The following is a 14,136-nucleotide window of genomic DNA, read 5'->3' as shown; positions in this document are numbered from 1 at the left end:
CTAATCTCTGGTTGGTTATTAAATACCTAAAATCGCCAATTAATCGCTTTCTTAATCTTTAAGGCGGAATAATCAGAAATGCGTGCAATTTTTTAATGAATTGTGAATCAGTTTTTTGTTGACTCTTGTTGAAAATTAGTCGCTGTTTAAGTGCCAAATTTCCCTACTATTTAACTTTATTGCATTGACTTTTAAATTACTTTTAAATTCGCAACGAAGAAAGCAAGCGCGATTAAATCGATCGACGGAATTTCTATAGCATCGAACAAGCCTTTTTCAGATATTATATTTTGTGGCCAGTTTTATGGCGCGCTATGATTAAACTTGTTCAAACATGTGCCAAACTTTGGGCTGCACATGGGTCACCTTTTATTTTTATGATGGCTGAAATGTGAGACTGGGAACAGGCAAGCAGACTTTAAGACCTTCGGTCAGATTTCGCATGCTTGATTACGTGCCTCAATTTTTAAGGGGGGCATTTCCATGACTTTGCTGCTGCTCTACGATATAAAGCATATACACGACAAATTTCACGTGCTTTTTTTATGAGGCAAGTCCGAATAACATAATAAACGTATAAACTTGTGTGTGTTGTCGTTTTGCGGGCGATCATAAATAAAAGCACGAGTCCGCGCCGAAGCTAAGGGAATTAACAACGTATTAGATTTTGGACAAAATCGCACCAATGGCTATTTACTATTTATGATATAATGCCATGGCTTCTCCTATCTTATCCGTATCATAATCGAGAGTCGTGTAAAGTGCCCGTTGCCGTGGCACAACTAGCAACTGTTAGTCTTTGATGACCAGTCTTTCAAGAGATGTCGCTCCTGTCTAACGTCGTTGCCGTGATCGCTGTGCAGCTGCTGCTCGGCAGCTTGGCTTGGTCGGCACCAGAATGCAAACACGGTGCAGAGTACTGCAAGGATCGTCTCATGCATCCGGATATGCCGGAGCCGCTGCAAGGACGCAACGCGCCTCGCAAATATGAGGGCGATGACACCAATGCCTACTGGCGGGAGCAGGCCACGGAGTATGTGAAGGAGAAGTTGGCCACACCACTGAAAGAGGGCAAGGCCAAGAATGTGATCATGTTTCTGGGCGATGGCATGGGCATAACCACCACCTCAGCAGCGCGTAATCTGCTGGGTGGCGAGGAGATGGTCCTCTCCTTTGAGCAGTTCGCACACACTGGCCTCTCAAAGACCTATTCCGTGGACAAGATCGTGCCCGACTCGGCGTGCACGGCGACCGCTTATCTGTGCGGTGTCAAGGGACAGGAGGGCACTATTGGTGTCAATGGTGCTGTGCCGCGTACCGATTGCACCGTCATGCTGGACGAGGCGACGCATGTAGACTCCATTGCCAAGTGGGCCATGGATGCGGGCAAATGGGCAGGACTCGTGACCACCACACGTGTGACTCACGCCTCGCCAGCTGGCGTCTATGCGCACATTGCCGAACGTGACTGGGAGAACGATGCGGAGGTGGCTGCGGATTGTGGCACCGCATCTGGCATTCAGGATATTGCCTATCAGCTGGCCAATGGCCAAGTGGGCAGCAAACTCAAGTTGATCATGGGCGGCGGTCGCAAGCATTGGGTTGACAGCAGCCTCGAGACGTGGGGCGAACGCACTGATGGCCTCAATCTGATCGATGAGTTCAAGGCAGCCGATGCACAGAATGTTTATGTGAGCACCGAGGCGGAATTGAACGCCTTGGATTTGACGACACCAGCCCGTTTGCTGGGACTCTTCCAGAACGATCACTTGCTGTATCACATGCAGACAAATGAGACAACCACGCAGCCCACTTTGGAGCAGATGACGCGCAAGGCCATCGAATATATGAGCCAAAGCACCGAGGGATATTTTCTGTTCATCGAGGGCGGTCGCATCGATCAGGCGCATCACGACAACTTGGCACGCATGGCACTCGACGAGACCATCGAGTTCTCCAAGGCAATTGCTGCTGCTCGCGAGCTAACCAGCGCGGATGACACGCTGCTGGTGGTCACTGCCGATCACTCACATGTGTTCAACTATGCTGGTTACTCGGTAAGTGTTTACCTTTCATTTGCGAGTCATTTATTAAGTGCAATCGTTTTTGCAGTATCGCGGCTCTGATATCTTTGGCCCGGCACCTGCCATTGCTCAGGATGGCAAGCGCCACATGGTGCTCAGTTACTCGAATGGACCCAGCTATGACCGCTTCTACGATGCCGAGACCAAGGAACGCATCGATCCCACGACACTGATAAATGGCGTCTATAATGAAGAGTTCCCAGCTGGCGTTCCCCTGGACATGGACACCCATGGTGGCGACGATGTCCTTGTCTATGCCGACGGACCTTGGTCGCATTTGTTTACCGGCGTCTACGAGCAGAGCACCATTCCCCACCTGATGGCCTACAGCGCCTGTATCGGCGATGGCCTCACCATGTGCAACTAAAGTTCCTCGCCATGAGCAACAATCAATCATCAATGCTGCGTGCGTGCCTGCTGCGTGCCTGCTGCTCATGACAATTAAGTTGCTGCCGCTGCTGCTGCTTGGCACTCTCTTTTTTTTTGTAAATTGTAATTTGTAATGTGTAGATTGTAAATTAAATTAAAGCGAATTTCAACAGTTGCTTTACTGGGCCACTTGATCCACCCTTTGCATGTAGTACACAAGTTCCACAAGAGTTGAGGCCAAGCTTTTCTTTGTCGAGTCTGCTTGAAATTCCTAATTTTAAACTCATCAACCTAATGGGCGAGACCTGCGCCTGGTTGCCATCTATTTGCCTGGCCTGGTCTGGTGTGTGTGTGTGGGCACGAAATATTCAGTATTCCCTTGCGTGCACGCTGAAAGTTTTGGCCAACATTTGGGTTAAGGTAAGCGCACACACATACACTTGAACACTCATACATTCACACTCTCTCACTCACTGCGACCAAACACATTTGCATTTATGAGCAATTTTATGCAAAACTTTTCACCATTCGCTCTATGGTTAAAGCTCTAAAAACTGTAGTTACATATAGTAATTTTTTGTACACTAAAGAAAAAGCGAGAACAGTGAAAGCAGCTTGGTTTTGAGCATTTGCATACTGCATATCAAACCAATCTTTAATTAAAATAATTAAAAGTTATGCGTCATTCAACAAAAATGGGTAAATAGAAGGTCATCATGGCGTATGCGTAATATGGCATAACTGTCATAGAAAATTGCGCTTGTTCGCGTATTTGTCAATTTCTAGTTTCCATTTCCGATTTGATTGAGAACTAAATTATATCCGTCGCACAACCAGACATATAGATGTATGTGGGTGAAAATCTCATTTCCCCATATGTAACAACGGCAGAAAAAAAAGCCCCAACCTCAAAACCCTTCAGCCTCATCACCGATGGCATTCAATAGCTAATTTCATTCTATTGCCACTTCTTCAGCCACTTCCGCCGTTTGATTTCAATGCCGGCTTCAGTCGCGTCACAAGTTTGTTAACGCAGTGAGAACATGTTATTAACACACATACACACATACACACTCAACTGTGAGTGTGTCGAGAGTTTATTGATCAACTGTTTGTATGCGGCAAAGTCAAAGTCAAAGCCAAAGCCACAAGCCGTTGCAAATGCAACTTGGCAGGGCCATCAACTGTCGAACAATTGTTCGTCGGGGTCTAAAGCAGCCACAAAAGTGGTTCATAGTTTGATTACCACAGTGAAATTGTAATTTATTTATGCCAAAAAAAACACACACAAAAAAATGAGAATGGAGAACCAAAAAGCACACAAAGAAGCACTTAGTATTTAATCAAACTTTTGCTCAATTCAATGCTCCATTCAGTGTGCACACACAGAGCTTATTGTAATAATCCACTCGAGAGCTGCCTTCTTTGCACTCGCTCAACCAGTTGAGTTCTAGTTCTGTTGAACTGCCTCAATTACCTGGTCCGTTTATCGCATGCAAAGTGGTCCCATGTCAGTGGTCTCATGTCAATATGGTCAAGCATACCTAATAGCCCTTCTCTTACCAAAAGGCAACGGCGAGGGCAACACACACCCAGAACGAACAATGGAAAGGCACATCACCCAGCAACCACATACACACACACACACACACACCATTCAGTGTATGCCTTAAAATAAAATTACAGAAAAATACAGCAATTTGCATGGCAATGAGGATTGTGGAATGAGTAGCAAGTATAAGTCCCATGCGAATACCTGAATACTGCCAACAGAAACAACACAACTCGGCCTGTGACCACCCACAGATCCACAGAAACTAAACCCCAGCAAAACCAAACTCAACCACAATTGCAACGGCTACAGCAACAGCAACGGCAAACTTTTACCTTTCCCTAATCCCATTCCTCTTGACTGGCACAACGTTTATTTAAATTATATTTTAAACTACGCTCTCTGTTTGCATACATATCATCTAATCGAATTGGTTTGGCTTTTTGTGTGGCCAAGCATTTGGAATTCACGCTAAAGTTGATAAAAACAACGAAAGTGCAACCACAACTGCCAACGACATATTAATTAAAGTTTTAAACAAAAAAAAAACCCTAAAGCTAAACCTATTGTACAGTTGAATTCACATATGTACGTTACTGATTGTTTAATTAATTTCCTCATGGGTTTCAAAGAGTGCAATGCTTTAATTGAGTTTTTGAATTTATAATCGACACTTGCCAAAATTAATTATGACCACTGCTATTAATTTGACTAATCAAGTAATAAATTGAATCGCTTTATGGCAACGACACTTGGAAGGCTTTGAGATTAATTTATAAGTACTTTCCTTTCAGATCTGTGATAGATTGTAATACCCGCTACCCGCTGTCAATAGAAAGGAAAAGCATTATATCTTTGTGCCTGCAGGAAATGAAAGTCACAGGTAGAAGGTATATATTTTGGATCAGGGTCAACAGCAGAAACGATAAAGTTATGCTCGTACTTCTGTCTGTAAAACACGCAGATTAAATTTGCTTTGACAGGAAAAAACAGGCGTAACTTTGAAGCTAGAGTCACAATCCACTTTTTGCATTTATTTAATATGGGTTGAGGGTATCTCACTGTAAATCACACTCGACTGTAAGTTTCTTACTTATTTTTAAGTGAATCTTGCTTTCGAATCTGTTACCTTTGCATTCACAACTACATTCAAGCAGTCTGTATTGAATAAACGTATTTTATTCATATCATGTTTTCAACATTTAATAAAAAGTAGTAAATGGAAAAAAAGTGCGATTGGCTGGCTTGAAATTGCCTAGATGGGATGACAGGACATGCGACCGGATGCGAGGCAGAACACCACGTTCAACAAGGAATATCTGGGCCTATCGATTGCCACTGCTGGGCATTCAATTAAATTAGGTTTTTGGCCATGTGTGAGAACGGATTTTCGGCATTCGAGTACACTGTGCGGAACGGAACTTGCCATGTCAGCTAATTAACTTGAATGGAGTATCATTTTCATGGCAGAGAGTGTTGAGATTTACGCACACAAACACACACACACACACTCAAGTGCTTGTTGTTGTTGTGTTTAATCTGAGAGTTGCTTAAATTGGTTGTGAATTAATTACGAGGCCAGTTGCTGCTGTGTGCCAAGTGTCAAGTTCAGGGTATTTCCCACTTGCCATTACGAATTAGATTCCAGAGCTCTCAGGCCTCGGGTATATATCGCAAATTGCCAACAGGTGGCGCCAGCTGCCAGTATTCCAAGTCAGATTATTCGAGTGATACATAGACCAAGTACCACGCCCCTTCAACACGTCGGAGTCTCGTGTACACACACACCCACACATAGTTTACTTTGATCAATAAATGTAAACACACATATGCAAATTGTGTGTCTTGGCAGCAATTGTGGCTAAGTGCCACTTGACCAAAACGCTGTAGTTAACATACACAACAATTACATAAGCACTTATGGATGGATGAGTATTTATGAACGAGAATCGACTCGACTCGACTCGAGTTTATGAAGTAAAGGGCAAGGCCTTGATTTGCGGTCGTCATTAAAGATCAGAGTTCAAGAGCGGCAATTTAATAAATTGAAATTTTAATTGTGTTGATTTTCCAAAGTCAATCGAACACAGGAGTTCCTTCTGCCGTTGAATCTGGACATTGCTCTGTCAAATATTTACCCGTGGCAACTCATTGAAAATTCATGGAAAATTTCACGTAATTGACCACCTGGTTGATGGACATTCGCCGACGGGCAGCTTGAAATGTTTCAGCAATGACAGCAACAACAACCGAAAATTGACGTAGTTGCAACATGTTGGGTAGACATCCGTTAAATATCTGGCTGATTGCTTGACATCCCCATATACAATATCTTCCTGCCCTGGCTTCATTCTGCTTCATGGTTGCGATGAAACCAATGAAATAAACACAATTCTTTTAAATGCAATCAAGTAGAAATATCCACATGAATTATTTTCAATTGCATTTAAGTGGCTTTCAATTTGTTGCTATTGATAGATTTATTTCCCCATATAACTATAAATAACATGTGTAGCATAAACCTTTGCTGCTTAATCGTGTTACTTTTTGTTTCACAGCAAACTCGTATAAAGATTAACTCTTATCTAAATAATCCTATTGACACTACAACTGAAAATGTTTTAACGATGCAAGCGATTTGATAAGCACGCAGAATGCATGCCAAACAAATTGTAGGCAAACACAAATTATAATGTGTCATCAAGTATACGCCATGTCATACAAAGTGAGTTGGCGAGCACTGCTATATACACCCAATTGCCTGTTTGCATGAAGGGCATCAAAATTATAGTTGTTGGGGCGTGAAAATACACTAATTATCATGGAGGTAGATAGTCAGCCACACATGTGACATTTCGGGTAGAATCAGGCTGACTGAATAATAAATGACAACTAAATGCGGGCAGCCCGAACTACATATCGCAGCATGGGAATTTGTGAAGGGCAACGGGGACTCACATTTAGATTAACTAACTTATTTAGTAGATTCTCAATTTGCCGATAATAATATAGTAATTTAATTCAATATACGCGAATTCCATGGGTAATAAACACACACAGAGTTTTGGAAGTCAAAACTTGAATAATTGAAGGGAAATTATGGAAATCTTTGCCGTTGGGCATCGTCGCGTCGCAGCCATAATTAGCTACTTATTGAGCTGTAATTGCAAAAGTTTAAGTAATTGCAGCGGCACTTTATGAGCTGCCCATTCATAAGCCAACTTGTGCTTCTTTTTTGTACCCACTAAGTATGGCACTTCATTGGCTCATTTAACTGCTCCATTGCATAGAGTTCTAGCATTCATTAGCGTCTCGCCTTTGTGCCATTAAAGTTTACAAAACTTTGGCATTCTGTTTGAGGCTCAGCTTTTTAATACATACAAATAGCGCACGCCACGCTACAGAATAAAAAAGCAAAGCAAATGGGAAACAATAAATTAAAAGCCAAGTCGGGTTCTCAAGCACATTCCCCAACCTTCGCTATTGGTCAGCAAACGGCGAAAAGAATCCTAAATCAATGTGGAATTTATTTCGCAATTTAAAAGGACGATGGGTAAATTAAAGCTTAAGAAAATGGCTATATAAATAATTTAAATCATCGATTTACGACTCTTTAAGCTTTTATGTGCGAGTAGTTTTAAGAGTTACGCATACGACGCGTGTGCGTGCACAAATTGCGCAGCGCAGTTTTATTTTATTTTTTTAAAGGATTGCAGGATGTTGCGTATTTTCTTTTGTTGTCAGTTAATTAGCACAGCGGCAATAAGTATATAAAGAAGTGGCGATAAATGAAAACCCTTGGCCTTTTTCCCATTTGCCATTTGCCATTTTCCGTTTTGCGTTTTCCATTTTGCATTCTTTCATCATATTTATGGCACGGATCAGTGCCACGGACAGGCGGTTAGTTAATTAAGGACTTGCCAACCCTTTTTGGACCAAGTGTCAGTGTAATATTTGATATTAGAACGCAAGTTAAATTTCTTACAGCTGGCAGCTTAAACACTGCGATCTGGTGTTGTTAGCCAGATGAATGAAGACACGGAGAAGCTACCTGCTGCTATGTATTCTATTGTTGAGCATTATTCACAATCAGTTGTCAGAAACCACGCTGCAGGTGACACATGTGTGACCTTTGACATTGGCGGCTTTGTGTTATGCGCCATTTCATCATGTGCATCTTTTGACGTGTTATGCCTGACATTCATTTTTTTTCCTGCCAATGTGTTTGTTTTCTGTGTCTTGTGTCGAGACAACGACAAACAGCTCGCAGTTTATTGAGTTGTGTGTGTGTGTGTGTTGCGCACTCACACAAAGCACAGCATAAATCAGGGACAGGCAGCCATTCAGTCACAAAGCGTGGCAAGTACAGCATGGGTTTGATTTATTGCGCATACGTCACGGTTACCCATTTACATAGATTTTACATTTAAATTGCTTTTATTTACACTACTGGACACCATAACACAATTTACCGATGTTCGCCAAATGCCAAATGCGTCATCACAATTGCTGGGCAAATAATTTTGTTATATTAACAACAGTTACTTGGACAGTTTGAACAAGTTTTAAAGTGCTTTAAATTGTACTTTCGCTGTTTCTCATTAACAAGCACAAAAACTTTGTCTGTACCTTTCAGATAACCTTTGCCTTTGGCCAGACCCGAAACCCTTTTTGTAAGCCAGCGCAACAGTTGCCAGGCCATAGCGTTAGGCTCGAGTCTCGGGTTTGCGATTTCACTGCTACTGCCGCTGTTAAAGGATGATGATGATTCTTCAGGTTTTTGCTTTCGCCCCCCTTTTGTTGTTCTTGATGTCATAATAACAACAAGTAAACAGCAAGGCAAATATAAACAAGAGTAACTAAAAGGCTCGAGCTACTCGTATTCGTATCACAACAGCATGCCACACAACCGCAGCCACATCCTCAGGCTGAGCCTCTGTGACCGAGACCGAGACCGTAACCCAGACCAAGCATATCAATTGGAGACTGTGCCGGGTCCGATGAGCTGCTCGACGCGACCACAGCGTTGGGAGTTCTTCCACATTAACATCAGATACTCGTACAGTCTAACGACATTATGATAAACACGAGAGGCTGAGCAACAAGCACAGAAAAAAGAATTGGAGAGAATGAGAAAAAAACCAAAACCAATTGACATTGAAAAGGTTGCAGCCAAAGACAAAAGATAAGTCTGATGTGGTCGATGTCCCTGCCGACGGTAATTTATACAGCAAACCAAGTACCCAATCCCATGAAATTTGTAATACAAATGAGAAAAAATCAAGTTACTCTTGGGACGGCTTTCGTATAAGTACAGCTGCATAAATTTATATCTAGAAGCATTCTGTTGTTATTAAAATTAATATTTTACAATTTTCCAAATGAATCTAATGGACTGTAATAATTTAAAGCTTTACCCGGTTTAATCTATTAACAGACAGACAACAATTAAAATAAATACTCAGCTTGGAAGCGTGATTTATAGTTTTACTACAATTAATTCTCATATTGCCAAGTTTAATTAACGGAAAATTGCGCACAGTGGTAATTGGGAAGAATTAAATTGAGCTGACGCTGCTCTCTATTATTTCCTCTCGAAGAAGATGTAACTAATGATGATGAGTTTTATTCTTGTATTTCCACAGAGCATTGATCAGGTGCACGTCTTGTGATTGTTATGAGAACAGAGCACGCTGACGAGCCGGGGTCGCCCTCAATGATGATGACGATGATGATGAGATTGTTTGTTGTAAGAGGATGGAATACACACACACGCACATGCACACACATATAGTACACACACTGATAGGCTGCCTGTCGGCTGGCTCACTTATTCGCCAAGTTGTCAGTCAGTTAAAGCAGTTGGCACATTCCCTGGCGGGTTGCCGCCGGCTGTAGGAAATGCTACTTGTTAAGCAAAAGCCGCACATACCACAAACATACAGTTCATATACACACACACACACATACACTAACGTACACAAGGGCGCACACTCTTGCATATATTTCCACTCACAAACAGGATACAGAGCGAAGCGTTGGTAACATGCTGATTTGCCGAGGATAACTTGTAAGTTGACTTGGATTTGTGAGACATGCCCCAGTCACTGGCTTTCTTGGTTTTGTGGTTTTGCCTTTTCAAAATACATAGCATAAATTTCAATTTTAGATTATGTGTGCTTAATAAAATATTTGTTCTTATCTTTCTTTTCATATGCTGCAAACATAAAATACACGCAGACAAAGCCAGCGAATTTTTTAGATTTTTCTTTTCCATTCACATTTCGTTCGTGCTTATTTGATGTGTAGATTCCTCGACTACTGCATACTTCTTCGAAAAAAGAACAGAAAAAAAATCGAAGTCAACAGCTGGCTGACTTTAAGAAAACGAACGAGAGAGACCCCCAATGGCCACTCCTCAAGTTGGCCAACTTTGTGGCAGGCCTTTAAGCTACATGGGCAGCGCAAATTGTCCTAATTAACAAATGCCATAGCCAGAAAATCCCCTTAAAGCCTGTCTGGCATATGAAATTGCCATTGCATTGTTGTTGTTGTCGTTGTCGTTGTTGTTGTTGCTGCCGTTACGGCGGCTGCAAAGCTCTATGTGAATTTATAAGAGCATTCGTTTCATTTACTTAAGCTAATCGGGCGCGTCCCTTTGCGTAATTGTGCAATGGTCAGCTGTAAAGTAGGCAACAATATTTAGTACGGTATTAAAAGTTAAAAAGTATTGCCTACTTCTAGGTTAGGTTTATTGCAGCTCAATCATTGCAAACGAGCAAATAAAATGAATATTTGAAACAACGAATTTCAATGACCAACAAACCCTGTAGAGTATTCCCCAATCGACTCGGTTGGCACAAGATTTGTTTCCGGTTTTGTGGAGTTGGCAAATGTTACGAGAGTACTGAAATTTAAAGCCCTCGTATAACTCAATATAAAAGCGCAACGCTTCTCATCGTCAGCGTTTGACGCAGATTATACAAATTTATGCAACAGTGTCGGCACTTTGCAGCGCCCTCTGCGTGTTCTGGTCTCCCCACTGTTTTTTTATGGCATTACAGACTGCTGTTTTTTATGAGAACTGACGCCATGGCTGCCGCTGACGTTGCCGTTGCCGTTGCCGTTGCCGCTTCTGCTACCACTACCGGTGCTTCTGTTGCCCATTTCCGGCTGACAAGTGCTGCTCGAGAGTTGACTAGAGCAAGACTGTATGTGTGGGTGTGTGTGTGGTGGAAGTTGGCTAACACATGGCCAGCTTCTGGACGTTCAGAGGAGCATTTGATTTTCATTAAAAAAGCGTAGAAGTGCAAAAAAGTTGTTTGAAAACTTACTGTGGGCAACACGGCAACAGGGCAAAGCAGGGCGAAATTCCTTATAGCGGTGTTAGGCCACACGTATCAACATCAACCTCAACATCAAAGTAAGTAGATTTTGTGAGTAATTTAATTTTGCGCGAGAACTTGCTCCCAGCAAACGTAACGCAACGCAATACAAACTGTTTAAATTGCTCAACAACAATATAAGCAAGTAAGCTGTGCGCTTTAAGACCTGTCGAATACGTATTGCAAATGCAGTCCATTGTGGCTGACTTCAATTGCATACAGTTTGCTCCTTTGCTGGCCCTCGAAGGAATCACACAGAAAGCGTGCCTTAAGTCCACACTTCGTATACGTAACGGCACCAATAAGGCAAATATGCCCCAGAGATGTCCATGAAGCAACAGACGGAGAGCAAGCGAGTGGTAGGCACACAAGTTGGTTGGCAATATTAAGACTAAGAAGAAGTAGAGGAATGGCAACGAGGCGAAACAAAAACGACAACCAAAAAAAAAAAAAACACGGAAAATAAGAATAAAAGGCAGAACACAATTCGTAGCAAGAGCACCGCAAGGCATTCAACTTGAGTGGCTGTAAATGCTGCGATATTGCCAAGAGAATTGCCAACAGACGCAACGGAAGCATAAAGAAAGAAATGCAGTTAACGAGCCACTTTGACAATAGCAATATTGAAACGTTTAAAACCGACCAAAATAATTACAATTAAACCAAAATGAAGAGACACAGCAAACTGCAATTGCTCGCTCCGAAAAACTATTTTAGCTTGATTGTTGCCACACTCGCATTTAGTTGTGCGCTCACCAAATAGCAGCTTAATGACCATTTTGGGAGCACACACACACACACACAAGCAGACATGCACACACTCATTTGTTGTTCACTCGTGTGTGTGGCATTTTCATGAGAAATGCCGCTTGACATGGCGCAGAGCGTTGCCACTTTATTTTTGAAGTTGTCCCCTGGTATGAGTCTCATCTAATTGTCTGCTGCGCTTTGTTGCTTATTGTGAAATAATGCAAAATCTCAAAAATTTATGTTATGTGCCACTCGCTGGGGCAACAATGAAGTGAGCTTGAACGTGTGCGTGCTCTGTCGTGGCGTCTGGAAGTTTTTATAGCTTCTTTTTCGCTGCGGTGCCGCAGAAAATGCCAGCGACGTGTCAAAAACAATTTATGCGGAGCTGCAAATCAGCAAATTGAAGACAAAGATGAGGATAAAGACAAAGACAAGGACAAAACGCCAACGACGACGCCAAAAAAAAAGGCAAACAGCAAAGTGAACAGTAACTGACACATTGTATTAAGAAAAGTTGACTGTTTTGTCGGAATACGTAATTATAACGACTAAATTAAGGCACACCTTTTGACAGCCAGACAAACATGCGAAAGTAATACCGAAAATTAGAAATTAAAGTATTAAAGAAGAAAGGAAATATGTTAAAATGCTATGCAGACTTCGATCTACTAAGCTCAGTTTGACTACGACCTGCATTTAATTAAGTTAATAGTCAATGTTTGTTTGCCTGTTAGAGCCACTAACTGATCTACATATTGTAAGGACAACAAGGCTAGCAAAACAAGTTGGGTAACTAAATTTTACTGATGACAGCCAGACTAACTCATTTTATAAAATTAATTAGATTTTGCACTTTGTCTTTAACAAACGCATCACACGCAATGCCATCTGGCCCCTCAAAGCGTGTTTCTCTTTGCCAGTTTGATTGGTTGTGTGTCTGTGTGTGTTGTGTGGGATGTTAGTGAGTGTATATGGATGTGTGCTTAGTACAACAATATGACGCTGTGGCACGCAGCACAACATTTCGAATAGAACGCACTGCGAGAAACACACATATTTGGCAAGCCAAAGTCGTATAGCAACACAGCTTGATATCCAAGTGTTTGCGTGTCCATGTGTGTGTGTGTGTGTCGGTGTATCATGTGAGGCATTCACACTATCAAACACCATTCCCTAACGACAACACGACCAGGTGCCAGGCGCCAAGCGCTGACAAAACAGCAGGACTATAGCTTTCGGCCGCCATTCTCTCTCTCTCTCTGCTTTCCACAATTCCTACACGTATTTTGGCCTGGAAACTTGCTTTGCCATTGCCATCTGGCGGGGCAATTAAAAGCGCGAATTATTTCGACTTTAATCGATTCGGTTTGCTGGCTGACGGACCAATTCCCAGGGCGACCATTTCAAGTTGCCGAAACACAAAAACTCAGCCGGGAGTTGCGGCCCTGCGTGACCTGGCTTCGATGTGATGAGCAGCAAAAAAGCCAGTTAGTCATCGAGCTAGTTAGTTAGGGATGAGCTATGGCAACAAGGCAGCAGTTCGTAAATCAACCGTTATTAGGCTAATATATAAGTCAAGTTCAAATGTAAAGTAAAGTTGACCTCAATAGAATAGAATAGAAAAGTAGATAGATATAGATATATATAGATATAGATATAGATATAGATATAGATATAGATATAGATATAGATATAGATATAGATATAGATATAGATATAGATATAGATATAGATATAGATATAGATATAGATATAGATATAGATATAGATATAGATATAGATATAGATATAGATATAGATATAGATATAGATATAGATATAGATATAGATATAGATATAGATATAGATATAGATATAGATATAGATATAGATATATAGATATAGATATAGATATAGATATAGATATAGATATAGATATAGATATAGATATAGATATAGATATAGATATAGATATAGATATAGATATAGATATAGATATAGATATAGATATAGATAT

At 41.5% G+C, this 14,136-nt stretch overlaps 2 protein-coding genes across 15 annotated transcripts in view; one reads left to right on the top strand and one right to left on the bottom strand.

The window, feature by feature from the left end:
- Positions 1 to 14,136, bottom strand: part of LOC133838150 (sodium/calcium exchanger 1) — a 36,309-nt gene that overhangs the window by 7,086 nt on the left and 15,087 nt on the right. The gene's annotated exons all lie outside the window — the stretch shown is intronic.
- LOC133838155 (membrane-bound alkaline phosphatase) lies at positions 791 to 2,667 on the top strand. Its single transcript, XM_062269151.1, has 2 exons — positions 791 to 2,057; positions 2,113 to 2,667. Exons 1-2 carry the CDS (start codon positions 822 to 824, stop codon positions 2,449 to 2,451), a joined length of 1,575 nt encoding a protein of 524 aa, XP_062125135.1. The 5' UTR covers positions 791 to 821; the 3' UTR covers positions 2,452 to 2,667.

This window comes from Drosophila sulfurigaster, chromosome 2R (assembly GCF_023558435.1).
Source record: "Drosophila sulfurigaster albostrigata strain 15112-1811.04 chromosome 2R, ASM2355843v2, whole genome shotgun sequence".
Classification (NCBI taxonomy): Eukaryota; Metazoa; Arthropoda; class Insecta; order Diptera; family Drosophilidae; genus Drosophila; species Drosophila sulfurigaster.
This window is presented reverse-complemented; position numbering and strand designations above follow the sequence as displayed.